The 19,859-nt window shown below is 43.7% G+C and overlaps 1 protein-coding gene across 2 annotated transcripts in view; it reads left to right on the top strand.

The window, feature by feature from the left end:
• The window catches only part of Kitlg (KIT ligand), an 87,132-nt gene that overhangs the window by 33,179 nt on the left and 34,094 nt on the right, over nucleotides 1-19,859 (top strand). For both annotated transcript variants that reach the window (XM_005358120.3, XM_005358119.3), the window contains exons 2-3: nucleotides 5,566-5,679; nucleotides 17,375-17,437. In XM_005358120.3, the coding sequence (XP_005358177.1) occupies nucleotides 5,566-5,679; nucleotides 17,375-17,437 (177 nt within the window). The remainder of the gene's footprint in view (nucleotides 1-5,565; nucleotides 5,680-17,374; nucleotides 17,438-19,859) is intronic.

Below are 19,859 nucleotides of genomic sequence, written 5' to 3'. Positions count from 1 at the left end.
AGTGCTGGGATTAAAGGCGTGCGCCACCATCGCCCGGTTTACATAGTAAATCTTTAAGATGAATAGCTTTCTTCCTTGCATTGCTCCCCTCCTAGTCACACTCTCTGCCTGCACTGACCTTCCCATATTTTCTAGGTTTGATGAGGTATCTACACTCCTATTCAAAGTCAGCTGCTGTTCCTAGACACAGGTCTTACCTCGCCCAGTCTATTCAGATGTGCATCTTTAGCCGTTCCCTCTCTTTGGCCATTATCTCCCGTTGTTTCCTCTCCCTGAACCATCCCCAACCGCACACGAGTCTGCTAAGGTTTCCACCTTCTTTCCAAGTCCGCCCCCACCAACTCCTACTTCCTCGTCAGCTACCACTCTGTTTTGTTTTGATTTTTGTAGTCCGTTTATTAAGTTGCTGTCCTTTGAAAGAGCATTCTTCAAAAGAGTTTCTTGTTCATTCTGGTTCCCTTTTGCTCAAGCTTCCTTTAGCCACTTCAGACAAGTTTTTCTTTTATTCCCCCCAGGCTTCCTCAATCAAAATGCTTGGCTAGTATTACCAATGGCTTCCATGTTGCTCTTGCTTAATCCAGGGGTTGGCCCTCTGTCTTTAATATAATCTGGCCCAGACCCCTTCTGCTTTGCTTGTTGGTGTTTTATCTGTTTTTGTTTCCTATTGAGTCATGGTGTCATTCACAACAGCACTGGGATCCACCTGCCTCGGACTCCAAGATTCATAGTCAGGAGATCCCACACTCTGCTCTTAGCTTTGATTGTACTTGTTTTTTCTTGCTTCTTTGATGTGTCTACATTTACGGTACAGCTCTTGCATGAGTTCTCATCTTCTGTGGGACCTGAACTCGAACACAGTACCATGGTCAGTACTTTGTTAGTGTCTCTGTTCAGAATCCCCGGGTGACCAAATCCATTTTTTTTTGTTTAGAATCCAGTGTATCCATTGGAAGGGGGTATGTTCATTTCCAGTCCCAACCGACCCCATAGCCCAAATCCACATGCCAATGTCCTGAGCTGGTATCATCCCTGAAAGACTGTACAAGTTACCTTACAAGCAACATAGCTTCTAGTCTGCCCCACACTCATCTCAATTGGCACCAACAATCATTTGTTCGGGTCCAAACCTTTGAGTTGCCTTGAGTCTCAAATCACTCCAATGGTAATTCTCCAGACCCAGGGATCAGCTGACCAATGCTTTTTGTTATCCATCTTTGGTGGCTCCTAGGGTAGTATCTCTTCATTACTATCTCTTTACTTCATTCTTTTAAAAACATTTCTGCCTTTCATTACCCTACGGCAATTACAGTGATCTTGTTTATTTAAAGGAGTCTGTTTAAGTAATTAAAGTGTTTATCTTGAGACGTGGTTGTTTGTATTCCAGGCTGGCTTCAAATTTGCTATCTAATTGAGAATAGTCTTGAACTTTGACCCTCAAAACTTGCTTCTAACTCAAGTGCTGGGTTTACAGGTGTGCACCGCCGTGCCTGGTTTATGTGGTCCCAGGGATCAAACTCAAGGCTTCAGCTGTGCTAACAAGCACTCCATCCCAAGCCCCTAAGTTAATTTACTTCTGTTTTATTTTAATTCGAAGCCTGCTCCTATGCCTTCTGCGAATCTTGTTCAGTCTTCAAGGCAGCTTGTTCCATTCACAGGAAAACTGGATTGAGGACTGAAATACCCATGATCCCCCACCCTGCCCATTCTCTCTGATGACATCTGCTGTGCCTGTTTACTCCAGCCCTTTAAATAAACATGATCCCTTCAGTGTACCTTCGAGACTTGGCCTCCTCTTTTCTCTGTAGCGGCATTTTCCCACAGATGTCTAAACGAACTACTTTAGTTCCATCCAGTCCTTGGGGGGGGGGGATACCCAAAAAGCACCCACTGATCCCTGTGTTTAAAATGCCAGTCTGTTTTTACCCATGCTGCGGTCCTGGGAGGATAATGATAAAGGCCAGCTCTGATGGTCTTTTCTTTAGACTCCGGGATTCCAGGGAATTTGATCCCCTCTATAATTCTTTCCAAACACATGACCTCAGGATATGCATGGAGCATGTCTGTATTTCATCCCAGAGAACACAGCTGAAGATAGTAGGTAGCAGACAAAGTATCACTGATGCTTAATTGCCTTGATATGTCCTGGTGAGGGACAGTCACTTTGGTAAAAGGATGAAGCTTCTCAATGTCTCTAAAGGGCCACTGAACTGGGACACTATAGCTAGAGGGGCGGTCCTGCTTGCTGCCATCCATCATTGCCATGTGCATCCCAAGTATGCAGCAACTTGCAGACATTAGGGATGGCTTTGAAGCTGCGAGAGACTTCAGTTCAGCTGTGTCTGCTCTTTGCTGTCTGTCCTGAGTTTTCCTCTGAAGCTGGAGATAGTGTGGGTTCTGTTCCAGACACCGTATCAAAACCAGTGCCACAGTAAAGAGAGTCACTAACTAACTAAGTCTTTGATTTTCCTGTACTTGTAACATTGATGTCCATACTATTCTGTGTAACAGCATCATGTCTAAGTAAACAGTATGCAGGACTGAAGAAAAAAAAAACACCTTTCCTGGGGGCTCAGAGCTTAAGAACATTGACTGTTCTTTCAAAGATCAGGGTTCGATTCCCAGCATCTTCATGGTAGCTGACAAACTGTCTATAACTCCAGTTCCACAGTCTGATGCCCTCTTCTGACCTCTGTGGGCATCAGGAACTTATTTGGTGGACAGGAAGAACACACATACACATTTAAGTGAACATGAAAGATACTTTGTTGCTAAAAATGCTGAGGACCACCAGAGGTGTTAGAAATAGGCACCCAAAGACCCCATCACTATGTGTGTGTCACAGACCTTCAATCTGTGAAAACCCTGATAGCTGTGACGTGCAACAGCACAGCCCAATGAGGTTGGATACGCCTGTCCCATCCCCAGGTCTTCTGTTACAAAAATCATGCCTGTTTGTGATCTACGATTCAAAGAATCTCATTTTAATTGTTTAGTACCAATCCTTTTCCCTGGCTCTGATTCTTTTCCTTAAGTCCGTATAACAGGCTACGAATAGCACACTTTCATTTTTGTTTATGGTTTATCTACTTAAGTCAAAGGTGAGGTTTTTGAAGGAAGAGGTGTTTTGCCTTTTTGTTCAGGGTATTGTTATAGTGTCAAGAGCCTAGTACATGATATAGACTCAACAAAGTGCCCAATAACTATTTGCTGAATGAGCTGAGAAATTATTACCTCTCTCTGTCTCTGTGTGTTTGTCTGTCTCTCTCTTTCTCTCCAGCTTTTATTCATTCAGTGTCAGGCATAGTGCATGGTGAAGACACGCAACATCATCTGCCTCCGTGTTTCCTAAGACCTACAATGTGAACATTCTTCCTGGAGAGGTCGGCAGCTTGGCCAGTTACCAAGGTCCTTGGGGAGGCTTCCCAAATCTTATCAGGATAAAGGGCCTTGGAGAAATAATTTCAGGGGGAGGCACAGCTCAGCGTCAGCAATATAAAAGAAAGGCATCATGAAATAAATACCTATGAGGGAAAACTGTGATATCAAGGGGAAATGTGTGTGCCAAGTTTTTCCCCAAGCAGGGATCCCCAGACAGATTTGGCCTTTGCTGTGGGCTAAGGGAGATGGTATAATGCGGAGTATGTTCCCCACGTTGCTCGAAGTAGCCCCAAATAAACTGAAGTGGGATTTTTACTGTCAAAGCAGAAAACCCCAAGTCGTGAAAGAATAAAAGGTTTTTTTGTTTGTTTGTTTGTTTTTCAAGGCAGGGTTTCTCTGTGTAGCAGTTCTAGCTGTTCTGGAACTTGCTCTTGTAGACCAGACAGGCCTCGAACTCACAGAGATCTGCCTGCCTCTGCCTCCCGAGTGCTAGATTTGAAGACGTGCTCCACCACTGCCCAGCTAAGGATAAGGGGTTTTAATTCCATCTGTAAGCCACTGTATCCACCAAAGCGGTATTACAGTGATAGTTTTTAGCCAGTGAAAGTGGTCATGGGGTCCAGTGTGTCAGGATGCAGATATTTATTTTAAGAAGATAATAATTTAGCTCCTCATAGCATGTGGCAAGCTACAGAAGATGGAAAGAGGCTAGCTTTGTGCGCCTGTGGTATTTGTGTCATTTTGAAATGCCCCAGATGAACACTAGTGCAAAAAAGATCTAACATGTTTTTAAATGTTTTCACATGCTTTGGTTTATGTTATTTGTTTGTTCTGCCATGGTCGTTTTTTCTTTATTGTCGTTCACAAAGTCTTTTCGGGCCTCAACCAGCGTCACATTTCCTCTCTCCATTTCTTTGGAGCCACCTTTTCACTCCTGGTCTCCCTTTAAGATTAATGGATGAATTGCTCCCTTCTCTGTGTTCCTAAGACATTTATCGGGGGTTGGCGGTGTTATTTATTTACCTGCTTCTGCGTTTCAAGGACATCTTCATCATCTTTGCTTTCCTGGTGATGCTGCAGTCACGGCCTCCTCCCGACACTTGTTCAATAAATAATTACTGGATTAGAGAATTAGAACAGGTTTTCGTCTTGGCCATGGATTCATCCGGCAAACACATAGTGGAGGGATTTTTTTTGTATGCGAGGCACTGGTGTATGTGTTTTGTAGATGTTCGGGGAGGGGGGGGGAAGCGCAAATCAGATGCTTAAGTTCTGAAAATCCTGTGATCGACTGTAAGAAAGAAAAACAAGCCGTGAATAAAAATAACCAATCCATGGTGGAAGGTGTTATTTTCTTAGAGGGGTGTGTGTGTCTGTGAAAGAGAGGGAGGATTTGAAGGAGAGAGACAGAGGGAGGGAAAGAGAGACAGAGGAGGGAGAAAGAGGAAGAGAGGGACAGAGAAAGACAGGAGGGAGAGGGAGGGAAGGACAGAGAGAGAGAGAGAGAGAGAGAGAGAGAGAGAGAGAGAGAGAGAGAGATTCCCATCAGAGTTCAGAAACACCTAAGTATTGGCTAAGGCAGTGCTTTCCCTATAAAGTGGCTACCAAATTGACTCGGCACAGTGATTCTCTCGCTGTCTGAGAACTGAGGTTAAATTCTGCCTTGGATCTACAGACACAGCTCAGCCTCCTGTGGCAGGGTGTGCTGATGCAGAGGTCTAAACGAAAGTTGCTCGCAAGGTTGTGTTCCTGCTTGCCAAACTGTCTGCATTTAAAAGGAAAGTGGTTCCCTTCAGCCCTAGGGTATGAATTTCATGCATTCCTCCTTTTCCCCTGTGGTCCCCCCAAGTGATAATTCCTCCACGTGTTGCTACAAGTTCCTCACTAATTGCTATTAGGAAACTGGCTGTGGAGAGCTTACAACAGAAATTAACAGTAAAGCCATTGAAAGGATAATTCAGTCAGGATTGTATCCAGGAATATTTTGTTGTTGTTGTTGTTGCTCTTTTTCTTTGAAGTTTGGTGAGAGCAGCTTGAAGGCTTAGCATTTAATTATATTTATGCCATCCGGTTTTGAGAAACGCGCTGGTCTATTTGCATTTGCCACATATGCTAAACGGGGGGTTACTGGTTTGCATAATCATGTTTTACCGATGGGCTCCAAGAAATGTTTCTGTTTTTGTTTAGACTTGGATTATCACTTGCATTTATCTTCAACTGCTCCTACTTAATCCTCTCGTCAAAACTAAGGAGATCTGCGGGAACCCCGTGACTGATAATGTAAAAGACATCACAAAATTGGTAAGTAAGGAATGATTTGGGCAGCTACGACTCCTCCCTGTGCTTGCTGACCATAGATATAGGGCATTCCTACCCTGAGCCCATAGCTCTCTAAAGCAAGGACTGTGCTGACCATAGATTTAGGGCACCCTTACCCCGTGCACATAGTTTCCTAAAACAAGGACTGTTTGAATCTGAAGGGCTTCCACAGAACAGATAGGAGATGTATAGATCATAGGATTTGTCTGTGAAACTGGCCCATTGAATATAGGACTTTGAATTATGACGTTGAATATATGACATTGAATATATGATATTGAATATAATGACTTTGGTTCTCTGCTGGTCTTGTCCTCGCTGAAAGACTTTTCCCTGTTATCTGCTGAGTGGGTTTCTCTGTGTGGCCATGTCTGCCACATGCTTCCTGCTCTCTGAGGAAGCTTAGCCACAGGCCACCTATGATGACCATGTTCCCCTAGCAGCACAGAGATTGTCATGGGTAGGAAGAGATTTGATCCCAATGAACATAACAAGAGGTACTTCTCCCGCCCCCTAGAAGCCACTCACCCCCATGCTTGTCACTCTGGAAGCCTTCCCTCAGCAAAAGCCATTCTGAACACAGTTGGCTTGGCCCCAGCCAGCTTCCTGCTTTGTTTCTCTGGATTCTTCTTTCAAGACTCAAGACAGAGAGCCAGACACAACGGAAATGCACTGTGTCGCACTCTCGTGACCTAGGAAAGATAGCTTGTACTTGAACTTGGAGTACTGAGTATGATTTCAATATCATCAAAATTTGAGCTAGACACGATGACATACACGAAAAAGTGATGCTGGCAGCTGAGACAGGAGTATCATAAGGTGGAGGACAGCTGAGTTCTACATGATGACATAAAAGAAAGAAAAGTAACTTGAGTGAAAATTCCTTAATTATGTGTCTCTCGGTTATTAGAAAATTGACTATAGAGAACATAGGTGATATGAAAGAGGAAGAAATAAGAGTTGTTATATGGAGAAAAGGAATAAAATATACTTCTTGGTATTAGTAGATGAAACAGAGGAAGTTCCATCTTTAGATATTCATTACTGGCTTATGAGTTGATTGTGTGTGTGTGTGTGTGTGTGCATGTGCACATGTGCGTGTGCGTGTGTGTGTGCTTGTCTATGTGTGCGCATACATGTGTGTCGTGTTCATAACAGAGCTTGAAAATAGAAGTTAAATTCTGTAGTTAGAGTTTAGCTAACTTAGCCTCAGTGAAACACACACACACACACACACACACACACGATTTATGCAGATTCCTTGGCATGCCAGAACATTCCAGATTTAAAAGCATTCTTGCCCAGTGTGCACAAGGCCCTGAGTCTGTTCCCTAGCACTGAGCGTCATAAAATATGACAGCGTATGCATACGTCACCAGAAGGCCTTGGTAAGCAAAGTGATACAGTTAGCGGCTCTCCAGATTGGCGCTGAGGACCACAAACATGAGTGTGGGGAGGAAGGAGTTTTGGAAACATAGATCATGGTCCCTTTCTTCAAGTTTTGTGTTAACTGATGACCCAAGAAATAATATTAAGAAGGCGATGTGTGTTAATATTCTAAGTTGTGTGTATATTAATAGAAGATGTTCACTTGTTGACCCTCCCCCACCCTGGGTGTTGGAGGTGGGTGGTGGGGTGGGGTAATATGATATAAAGACCTTGTGTGTGCTAAGTAAGTGCTTTATTGTTGAGTTACATGCATTCACCAGTGCAAAATGCAAGTGTTTGGGAGATTTGTTATTTCCTTGTGTGTGTGTGTGTGTGTGTGTGTGTGTGTGTGTGTGTGTGTGTGTGTGTTTCGTTTTGTTTCATTTCTTGAATTTGAATTTGCCTGTGTACACCAGTCTGGCCTCATCAAACTTCTGGCCTTTTTAATCCACGCCAGGGTGGTAGGTACGCGGCACCACACAGGGCTCTCTTTCCTAGTTTTCTTTTCCGTTGATACGAATAATGGAAGCAGTTTGAGAGAGAGGTTATTTGGCTCATAATCCCAAGTTAATAGTCCGTCGCTGAAGGGAAATCAAGGAGGCAGGAACTTGAAGCACCTGATTATATCATACACACACAGTCAGCAGAGAGCCCTGAGTTAATGCACAGATGCTCCTGCTCGCTTGGCTCGCTTTCTCCATTCTAATACAGTGGGCGTTTCAGGCCCAGGGAATGCTGCCACCCATAGTGAATAGGTCTTTCCACTCCAGTTAGAGCAACCCAGATAATCCCCCACAGATAGGCTCCTAAGCCAACCTCGCTGGGACTCCCTTCTCAGGCAATTCCAGATTGCCTCAAGTCAACCATTGAAACCAACCCTCGCGCTCACCATCGTCCGGTGTTGTTGGGTGAATGGGGAAATCGCAGGCTGCACTTCCATGTGGATCGTCTATGCTTGTGGTGCTTAGGAGACACTGGGCCCTGCTCCAAGGAGCTGATTCAGTGAGCCCGGGCAAGGGTCCAGGCACCTACATTTTTCATGAAGTTCTGTAAGGAGGTTTTAGAACAGTTTGCTTTAGATGGCCTCTTCTGTCAAAAGTTTAGAGACAAAGTGCTTAAGATGTAACTCGGGACTAGAGACGTTCCATGTGTGCAGCCCTAGGCTCAGCGTCGAGTGCTGCAAAAGTAATGATAATAGTAATTTTAAACGGGTCAAGAGGTCATTATCTTTGCTGTAATGCAGTCCCAATTCTAGTCCCCAAGTGATTCTTTATCATACAGATTTTAAGAATATCAGTTAGTACAAAGCTCCAATGTATGCTTTGAAGTCGGTCACTGAAAACTAACCTCGTGGAACTGCTACTATATTGGGGAACGCTGAGAGTGAGCTTGGGGGGTTGCAGATTTCAAGTAGGCAGTCCCAAGCTGGATTGATGCTCAGAGGTCAGTAGTACTGGCCGCTCCTCCAGAAGACGTGGGTTCTGTGACTCCAGTTCTAGGGGATCCGATGCCCATCTCTGACCTCCTTGACACCAAGCACACACACGGTGCACAGGTGTGCATGCAGACACAAAAAGTACCCATACGTGCTGACTGAACATGCAATTAATGCAATGCTTAAGAGAAATTACTTGCAAAGTGTTGACGGGACATAACTTAATAAGAACGACTTCTTGTAAATGTCAAAGTGGTATTTGCAAGTACCGCAGGTGGGGATTACAAACACCTTCCAAGACTCTCTCTTCCTCTCTTTATCCCTGGACTATTTATTACCTTTTAATAATAAGTTGATACATTGAAAAATACTACAAAAGTAGTAAGAAACTGAGAAAGAAGAAAGGCTTGGAAAGAGGGTGTTTGTTAATATTCACGGTAAAATATAATTTCTCACTCCAAACACACATGTTAAAATCACTGAACAAGAAAAGAGAAAGGTTTTCTGCCTTCCAGCATTTGGCTTGGGAAAAACATCTAATAGTTCCTCTGATGAAATCAATATGTTTTCTAGGGCGTTTTATATTAAGGCATTTGAAAATAAGTCAAGTTAGGAATAACAGGGCTCCAAAGGCCACTGGTTACTGAATAAAGACCTATACAGGCAATTCACAGCCTGTGTTTGACGGAGAGGGAAAGGAAACTGTATAAAAACCACCCTGAAGCCGGGTGGTGGTGGTGCACGCCTTTAATCCCAGCACTTGGGAGGCAGAGGCAGGTGGATCTCTGTGAGTTCGAGACCAGCCTGGTCTACAAGAGCTAGTTCCAGGACAGGCTCCAAAACCACAGAGAAACCCTGTCTCGAAAAAACAAAAAAACAAAACAAAACAAAAAAAAAAACCATCCTGAGCACAGAGAATTATTGAAGGAGTTTGATACATATGCTCTCTGAATCACCATGTGAGCCAGCAAGTTGGCTCAGCAGGTAAAAGGCACTTTCTGGCAAGCCAGCCAGGTTCTATCCCTGGGAAGCCGATATGAGAGAAGGAGAGAATGGATGTCCATAAGTTGCCTTTAGACCTATACACACACACACACACACACATACACACACACACACACACACTGATGTGAGTGCACACACACACTCTGATGTGACTGCGCACGCACACACACACTGGTGTGGCTGCACACACATACACACACACACTAACTGTAATCAATTTTTTTTTTAAAAGTTCACAGCATAGTATATCCATCTGTGTACATTGATTACAAAATAATCAATTTCGGCAGATCTGAGTTTACATCCTCGCTCTTTTACATTAGATAAGGAATTACCTTTCTAAATCTCAGTCTCTACTTCTCAATTTTGTGCCATATATTAAGTAAGATGGGTTTTGTTTGTTTTATTTTAACCAGTTGGTATCACATAGATTCTCTCGACCTCAGTGTTCTTGCCTCTTCCAATAAGTTAATCATGCTTAATCTTATCAAATGATCATGAGAATTGAGATAGAAGAGTGTCTGGGCAAGCGTCTTCGGATGCTCAGCCATTTATGGCGGTGGTAGCGTGCCGGATGTAGAAGGGAATGTGGAAATGATCCAAGGAAGCTATAAACAAAAAAGGAAACGAGGGTGCCAGAGAAGGGACGCCTAGCTCTGGGGCCCCTTACCCCTTCTGTGCCTTCAGGAGCAGGAGCTGTCAGGGATTCCTAGAGCCACCAAGCCCTGTGACTTTTGTTTAGCGATTCGTGCTTCCAGATAAAGCTCGGCCTGACGCAGGAGAGCTTTTGAGAGCCTGATAGGAAGCCAGGGCTGTAACCAAAATTGGTAGGCTAGAGCAGAGCAGCCCCGCCAGTCTCTGGGGAAGCTGTGTGGTCCCGGTGCAGAAGTGCTGAGGTGCTGCTTGTGGATGTGGGCCGAAGGCTTCCTAGGCTACAAAGTTGGATGGAGGGTGAAAGTTTATGATGATTCAGTGATTCACCAGAGGCTGCAGGGCTGCTTTAGCCACAGTGCCTATGTAGGTTTGTCTCTGGTGTGTGTGTGTGTGTGTGTGTGTGTGTGTGTGTGTGTGTGTGTGTATTTGGAAAGTTAAGTGTTTCCTATGCTAATCTAGCAGCCCCATTCCTTCCAATAGGAGTGACTGCTGAGATTATGGGGGCAGAAGATTGCATAATCCCCCTTAAAGAATGGTAGGGTACTACATGCTGGTGGAAGCTGGGTAGATTGAATACCATTCAACACCTGGTCATCTGCCCATAGGCAAATTACCAGACCCTTCTAGGATTCCCTTTTCTGAATGTTGAAATGAGAAACATGGTCATGACTGAGAATCCTTCATCTTTGAAGCTCTAAATTGTGCCTTCCTTTCCTTTATGTCCACTTCAGAGGGGGCTGTGTAGATAGCTTTCCTCACTTCTCAGAGAAGTCTGGGACCCCAAGAAGATCGGTATGATTAGAGAATTTGGCAACCCTTCTAAACTTGAAATTATTCTATGCCGCGGTGAGGTATCATCATTAGCTTGTACTGCCTAGACTAAATCAATCTTGCCCAGACTAAGGGCAAGAAGAAGAAGAAGAGTCTTTGCAGGCTAACCCTGGCACATTCGTTGTGGTGGGAAGAATGTGAGCTCGTACTATGTTTTTGTGTGCCCTTTGTACTCTGCCAGCTCTGTCCTTACAGTAAGTGAGAATTGCCCAGTGCCGACAGGCCTAAAGTATGCTTGTTTGCTCGGATGAGAGTCTCTTGCCCCATGAGAGCATGATTTATGGCTTTACATTTTATTTTTTTTTAATTTCTTCTTGGACGTTTTGTACTGCCTCTATGGTCCCCATGGCTTTTATTTGAAATCCTTCTGGCATGTTTACTTAGCATAATAGGTTCATCTATTTACAGAACGTTTTGCTCTGTTTCTGAAAAATGTTGCAGGGCCTGTTTTAAATGGCAAGCACACACCTACCTAAGGAAAGAGTTGAGTATCTGGGGGGAAAGGATGGACTTGAAGAATTGTATGGATTGTTAGGATGCAGTGTTGAATGTCACTGCTCGTGTAGGAAGGCATCCAAATATTGAAATAGTTCAAGTAGATCTTTCCCATCTGTTCTCCGACTCTTCATTTGTGGTACTTTTCCCTTCATTTGAGGGAAACTTAGACAAATGTAAACTTTTAATTCTTTTTTAACTGTGTTCTGTTTAATCTTTAAATATCTTCTAAATTGTGATTTGTTTTTCTCAAAAGTTTTTTTGTGTGGTAGATTGACATTCATAATTGATAAATCTTTTCCAATAGCCTGAGGTAAATGTTTTAGCTGTCCTCTGTGAATTGCCAGGGTAAGACAATGAATTCTGTTTTCTGTACCACCTTTTCTCATGGAACCTATCAATCACATTTAGAAGCTCAGTTACTATAACAACTGAAATCATCATAAGGTTTATGTATCTTATTCTGTTTCTGTTGCTAAGAGCATAGTATCTCAGACTTGGTAAGCTATAGAGACTTTTAATTTGGCTCACAGTTCTGGTTAAGTCAAGGATGCTATCTGGTGGTCTGTGTAGCGAAGTCCTAAGACAGGGCAGTGCACCATAAAGTGAGACAGAAGGCAAAGATAAGACCCAGTCAAACTGGCTTTTAGGGCAGGCAAACTCTTGCGGTAGCCCATTAATCTGTACATTATATTAAGAGAACAAACCACATTCCTAAGGACAGAATCCTAGCTCCCTCTTCAAAGCCTCACACATTCCCACCACCTTTCAAAATTAAATTTCAGCAAGAAGAACTGCTGAGTTAGTTTAGTGAGCAAAGATGTTTGCCTGAGGGTCCCAAGCTGAATCCTAGGGACTGTCATGAAAAAGCAGAGAGAACTGGCTCCCACGAGTTGTCTTCTGACTTCCACAGACGCATGTGTGGAGGCAGGGGCATGAGAGTAGTCTAAATCAATGTAAAAATGCTAAAAAAAAAAATTCCATCATTAATTTTGCAGGCGCAAACTATATTCAAACCATGGCATTGTGAGGTAGATTTTAAAAAACGAGCTTAGGCTGGGTTGTAGCTCAGTGAGTAGAGTTATTGACCAACATGGATAAGGCCTTGGATTTGATTCTTAGTACCATATGCACAGAAAAAAAATTAATGTTTTCTATTTGAAAAGAAACATTTAAGTGTTTCTGAACTAATGAGAGATGGCATAGGAAGTTTTCTGAAGTCATTGTTTCAGTTTTTAAAATGGCAATGGAAATCGCCCAGATACCCGGACCGGCGGTGGTGGCAGATGTCCTTTAATCCCAGCACTCAGGAGGCAGAGGCAGGTGAATCCCTGTGACTTCGAAGCCAGCCTGGTCTACAAGAGCTAGTTCCAAGACAGCCAAGATTGTTACACAAGGAAAAAAGAAATCACCCACATCCTTAAACAATCAATGGTAGCTAATCTAGTTAATTAGATTTTTAGGCATTACTCATGGGGGAAAAAATTGTCCAAAGACACTAAGTATTTTCCTGGAGTATACTGGAAACTAAAAGCCACGTTAGAGAAAGCTGGCCAAGACCCAAGTGACATGGATGCCATGAGCCTTCTCTGCTCTGCCATGATTTTTAAATGACTGCTCCTAAAGAGACCAAAGATCACGACCTTCTTTCCCATAAAGGTTAGAAAAGGAAAACATTTCACAGATGGTGCCAAGGAAACCATGAGTCACCACCGTGGACTTGAGACCCCGAGACCCTGAGGGTCTTGTCACAGATGTCCAAGCTCCCGTTGATCACATGACTTTTCGGGATCCGAATGACATTTGAGTCATGACATTTTAGAGCAGTGACCCGGAGGTGGAGTTAAGTGTCCTGACTTTGTGTTCTCTTCTCTTGAGCCCAAATACCTGCAGGGGCTGGTGAGCAGCCAGTGCCAGCTTGCTTTGCCAAGATGTTTTCTTGGCAAAGTTTTGAGCCTTTCTGAAAACTGTTCTCCTTTGCTGGTTTTTTCCAGCGTCGCTGAGTATGGTTAATCCTCAGATATCCAAGGAAGACTGCAGACGGGTCCTTGGAGTAAAGTTAGTGCTTTGTGTGGTCCTTACCACCATCATTGTGTCCTTCTGGAGAATCCAGAAGAGGCCCCTGCTTTTCTTTTCCTCCCTCTCTCCTTTCTACCTTTCTCTTTTTCTCCTTTTATCTTTCTATCTTTTGCCCTTCTGGGACATTTCATGTAGCCCAGACTGTCTTGAATTCACCTTCCCTCCATGTAATCTATATCTAACGTTGACTTTGACCTCTCGATCCTCCTGCCTTCACCTCCGGAGTGCTAGGATTACAGCTGTGCACGCCAACACCCAGCTTTAGTTCACGCTTTTCTAGAGAGTTCCATTCTCTATGTAAATGTGGAGCACTTGTGGCGCTGCTCGCCTCTGATCCCTCCATCCTCCCATCCGTTCTTCTAGGCCGTTGATCCTGAATTTACTGCCTTTTTCCTTCCCTGCTTGCCAGAAAGTTAAACCAGACTTAATCTTAGTAATTAGCCATTTAATCCTCTTTCACAGGGTAGAAAGTCCGCAGAGATAATGGAGATGGTGAGATGTGCCCAAGGCCACTGTTCCCCTTGAGTGTTGCTGCCTCCCACAGGAATCTGTGTGCCCAGCGTTCAGATGTCCCTCCAATGTGTCCTAATTCAATGTCTCTTTTCTATCTCGTCTCTCAAACGTACCTCAAGCTCTCCATTCCTTCCCTTACATATGATGCCTTTGTATTCCGCAGGCCCCCACTTTTCTGACTCTTTTATACACCATGTCCAAGCCCTCTCTTCTCTCCCTCCCTCCATCCTTTCTTTCCTGCACTTCCTTTCTTCCCCTGTGGATTTTAGAGACAGGGTTGCCGTGTACCCTAAAGGACTTTATACTTGTTATGTATCTCAAGTGTCTCGAACTCATGACTCTCCCTCTGTCCCAGCTTCCAGAGGGCTGAGAATCAAGGCATCCATCACATGCCCAGCTAGCTCTTGGTATGAGTTATTTAATCCTCATAAATCCTTTAGCCACAGTCTAGTTTCATTTCCACTTGTGCATATGAAAATGAAAGCTAAAGCCGTTCGAGTCATTTCCCAGACCTGAGTTAGCAGGTGGCGGGCCAGCATCCAACGTAAACGGCTGTCTTCACAGAACCTGTGCCATTGGCCCCAACTTCAAGTTCCGCTCCTTTAAGCAAGCATCTGTCTGTCAGGTCCAAAACTCTCTCGTCTCTATAAAACTTTCCCCAGTGATCAATAAACATATCAGAGATGTAGAATTTATATCTCCAGGAGATTCGTGTTTTCTCAGTCCTATTCAACATACTGCAGATGTGGAGAAGTACTGAGATGATTTATGAAGTGATACAATACATTATAAGTATCTACAGCTCAGTTTTTCAAATTCTCTTCCAAAGGTAATAGGGGAAGCCAGGCTCTATCAAGAGCCAACACCATGGCTTGGTTTGCAGACACCAGCATAGCCAGTCAGCGTTTCTCCCTTGCTGCAGGTCCCCCTGTTGCCTCTGACCTTGGAGGTGCCACTTAACCCCATGCTTAACTTCCGTACCCCCATACTTCCCTCCTCATCCTCATTTGTGAAATCGGCTTGATAAGGCATGTCTCATGGTGACTGTATGGAAACCTACTATGAATTGTAAAACCACATTCAAATACACTCTCTTCTTACTTTTGGTCCTGCTACAAGTCAAATATCAGTGAGGTAGCTCAGTGGGAGCTGCATCCTCCCCCTGACACTGTGGAGATGCTGGTGTCCTGGTTATAGAACTTACTGCGAGCTTTCGTTGGCATCTTTAATTTTTATGTGTTAATTTCTCATAAAATGAGAATTGGCCAGCATCTCCCTTATCTCTGTCCTTTTGCTATACCCTTGCCCCTGAGGTTTTTAAATACTAATTCTAAATTTCCACTTTAGAAAGTAATATAAACTCCTCAGCAACTCGTGTTGAGAATACTTACCGCTTCTTGGTGTATGGAATGGCTTTAATCTACATGGTTAGTCCATCATGAACACAAACAATTTCTCACTCTTGTGCCTGTTAAGGTAAACACTGTGCGTCTGTTGGTACACTTGTGTAAAATGACTAGGTTGTTTTGCTTTTTGAAGTAGGGGGTAACGATGTACAAAGCAAAAGAAGTAATAGAAGCATGGTCAGAAAACTGATTAAGAAGAAGAAAGTTAAAGTATAGAATGTAAGAGTTAACTCCTAAAAATAAATAAAACACCACCACCTTCTACAGGAGCCCAGGTTTGTTTCCAGCTGACAGTGAGAATATCACGTGATACAGATAATGGTAGAGATTCACAAGGAGAATTTTATTTGCCACCTGGCCACTAAGCCTCACGAATACTAGGATTACAGGCATGTGTCACATGCTAGGCAAGTAGTGGTATTTTACATGTAGACTGTTGGGTCCAGTCTGTTCTAATACACAAGGGGCCAAATTGGATGAACCTGTGCTGCTGAGCTGTGCAACACTTCACCTTCCATCATTAGGGAAACCTGGATTCTAGTCCACAAGTAATACCCGAGAGGCAGGTGACTTTGGCCAAGCGATTTGGTCTCTGGGTCTCCATTTCTTCACTTGTTAAATAGAGATACCACGATAGGGAGACAATATTGCCCTTGCATGCTTAAGAGTGCAGTGCCTAGGATAGTGGAAGTATTTGAAAACCATGAGACTCCTTTGCTGTTAATCATTGCAGATGTTACACAAAGCACAGTTAAATTTGTCCGGCAAGGATGAAATGGGTGGGTGGTGGAATAAAACCTACTGTGGTGCTAATTACTACGCCAGTTTTGCTCTCATCACGCATATTTGAAGAAGCGGCATTTGTTTTATGTCATAGAAAACTTGCCAGAGACAACCTGCCCCTGTAAATACACATGTGATCCAGGCTTTCTATATGAACAGTGAAGACAGCAGCCACAGGATAAAGACGTCAGAGGCCTTTGAAACCATTTCCCTTGCTAGTTCTCAGGAAAGGACATGGGTTGCTATTTTACGGTCTGTTTGGCGTATTCACTTAGCTATAACTGGATCTCTGTTTTATAAATGCGGAAAATAGCTTCATTCTGAATTCCCTAGGGCGAGCGCTCAGCCCATTGCTGGTTGGCTGATACCAGGCTTATCGCTTTAAGAGGGTTAGATGCTGTTCCAGACCTTTAGACGTTAGGCAGGTTGGTGGAGCATGTCAAGTGTCCAACCCAAAGCACCCGAAACGAGTCCTATCACAAAACCAGACCTTTCTAAGTTAAAATCTAAAGTGTCCATCCTGGCTTTTCCTAGGATCAACATGGAACTATAGCGCTCCCTCTGGAGAGTTTGTCAGCATCCCCATGGGACTTGTTATATAAAATGATGCGTCGCTTCTGATGAGGCTTGAGAACTTTCGTGTCTAGCAGTTTCCTTCTTTGGCCCGCCCAGGCGCTTTGAGAATTACTGACGAGAAAGGCATAACGACCTTACGTAGAACCAAATTGGAAAATTGTCCTAAGGGGAAATTCCAGTGCTACTTTTGGAAATGAAGATGCGTGATACGTTTTCCAAAACTCAGAGGAATTAACAAAGCAGTGGTTGTAGGTTCTCCTCTGAGGGCCGTGCCTTCACTAGCCGTGGGTAACTGGCTAGGTTTCTGGTACCAGGTATGGTGTATTCTTAGCCAGCTGTGATCAGATTGAGAATTCAGAAGTCTTGTCTTATCACTTTTGGATGACAAAGGGGCGGAGGTGGGTGGGTGGAATGTATACATTTTCTCAAGGAATTCTTTTGTACTTACTCACTTATCTATTGGTCTCTGTAGGTGGCAAATCTTCCAAATGACTATATGATAACCCTCAACTATGTCACCGGAATGGATGTCTTGGTATGTAATCTGTACATTTCTGAGTTGTATTTTAGTAGCTAATGGGGGAAATGGGTCGTTCACACTAAAGAAATCCTCTGCTCTTTGATTTGATTTGAAGACGATATTTGTAGATTTTTGCCTTATACAATTTTTTTTAAAAAAAAAATTCCACTCAAGCAATTGATTAACATTTCAGCTGTGTTTTAGGCCTGTAAACTAAAAGGAAACAGACGGTCTTCTAGATTGAGCAACTGATGTCTTCTTTTCCCCTGGACATCTCTCAAAGGGGCTTGAATGTAAAGTTAATGCTACACTCAATGAATGTAAAGTATATGTTAATTCATTTTAATTCTTTGACGATGTCATATATATACATATACATATATATGTATATATATATCCATACTCATTCCTATTTTGTTAAGAGCATGGAATATGTTATATCTGAACTTATTAGCCTTGTTAATAAAAGTATGTGGTTATAATTAAAAGTTCTCCTCTGTCCCTAAAACACTATTGCGTAGTGTCAGAATTTGTGAATATGAAATAAACGTATCATGGATCGCCTCCCCCTGGAGCTTATCAACCCCTGGCATTGCACAGTCTCTGCTTCAGATCTTCCCCCCATGGCCTCATACAAGCTTCCCCGTCTCCATGACTCCCCTAATTGTCTCTCAGTGATAAAAAAAAAAAAGTTATTCTGAGCTAGAATTTTCTGCCTTGATGTAAGTTCTTGGTTGTTGGGCTGTTGGCGAGCCCCACTAGAGCCATACAGACCAACAAGATGCACAGTAATCCTGCGCGAAGGCTGCTATCCTGTGTGTTCCAACTTGCCATGCAGCCGCCTGTTTTCAGCACACGTGCTGTGCATGCATCCCTGTTGAGTCCCTGTCGCAACAGCCATCCTGAAGCAAATTTGAAGCCACCTGGGCCAGTCTCACCTTTGCGATTCTCATAGTTCCCTGCCCCAGAGACTCACCACGTGTTGATTATGCACGTGATGTTTCTGGGTTTTGTGCACGAGACTTGTCCGTGGTCATACTTCTTTTTATTGGGTGAGTGTATTAGCATGAACTGCTGAAAGTTCTTTAGAACTCTATGGAACATGGGTCTTCATGCTGGGCCAGCTGTCCGTGAGCCTAGCCACTGGCTCAATCCAGGTGGCGGCGTTCTCTGCAAATAGACAGAAAGTCATAGCCGCTTGAAAATCGGTCAGTGCAGACATCTGATCACGTTGTCAGCAAGGGCTTGGTGAAGATCACAACCAGACCTGTGCTTACAAGGTTAAAAACTCTGGCCTTGGGATTCAAGTACTTGCCTAGCGTGTGTAAGGTCCCAGATTCCACCCGCAGCACCACGAAGAGTAAATAATGAAAACGTCTTAATAAAAACGGAGAGAAGAGGAAGTACATAGCCTTTGTGTGACATTTCTTTTCTATCTGTGAAAGGATGGATGTCACTCCCCGCTTCCCCCAACAAAGGTGAGAGAAAGTCTTTATATTAGTTAGATGTTATCGTCCAGTTTTACAAAAGACTCAAGGAGGTTAACAGCCCAGACTTATTTTGACCAGGGTTCTGCAACTTGAACGTGACAGACCTAAGAAGCACACCCTAACCTCTCCCCATGCACCCATCTGACTCTTAACCCTGGGTTACTGAAAATGGCGATGTGGATTATTACAGTGGTGAGCCAAATGTTGCAAGTTTCTAGGTAATAAAGACTCCTTCCCGCTCTCGTTCCCCCCTACCCCCCTTGAGCTCCAAGCAACCCTGCTGTTCTTTGCAAAAGCAAGCCTTAAGCCGGGAAATAACTGAATTTTGTGCTGGTCTAATCATAGATGGTGCTAAATCATGCATTGCAGTATGGGCTGGCGATAGCCAGGGCCAGGCTTGTAAAAATAAAACCGACTGATTGCCACATATTTGGTGCGTGTTTCTGCGATTGAGAGAAGCCTGCTATTATTTAGTCTTGGCATGCTATCGGGGAACTACTGAGAAACATTGTTCTTGGCCACCGCAGTTGGCAGGAAAATCAAGCTTGTGTGGAGGGCTCAGCCCAAAAACTGGGGTCTTACCCTTTACCTTCATTTTAAAGTGTTCATCTCTGCCAAGATAGAGGCCTTTCCCAGTTGAGTGGCCAGCGGTGGTGATTTGTTGGTGGTCAGAACCCCAGCTGCCTAATCTTTTGTCTTTAAACAAAGGAGGGTGGAGTGGGTCTTGACGCCAGAAAGGTCCCTGGGGCCTAAAGCAATAAAAGTCAGCCTCGGGGCACTGGGCAGTTTACAGTTTATTTTTCACTTTCATTGTAAAAACCAGCTAAGTACTACAAAGGAAAGTCTACTTTCCTCACTCAAGGGCCTGGCAGATTCCCTCTCCGAAATAGCAGGTTGTGGTCATCCAGTTAGTATTTGAATCAACAGAGCATCACCAATTCAAATCC

The sequence above is a fragment of the Microtus ochrogaster genome, chromosome 24, assembly GCF_000317375.1.
Source record: "Microtus ochrogaster isolate Prairie Vole_2 chromosome 24, MicOch1.0, whole genome shotgun sequence".
NCBI classification, from domain to species: domain Eukaryota; kingdom Metazoa; phylum Chordata; class Mammalia; order Rodentia; family Cricetidae; genus Microtus; species Microtus ochrogaster.
Note: the sequence above shows the minus strand (reverse complement) of the source record. Positions and strands in the feature narration are given on the sequence as shown.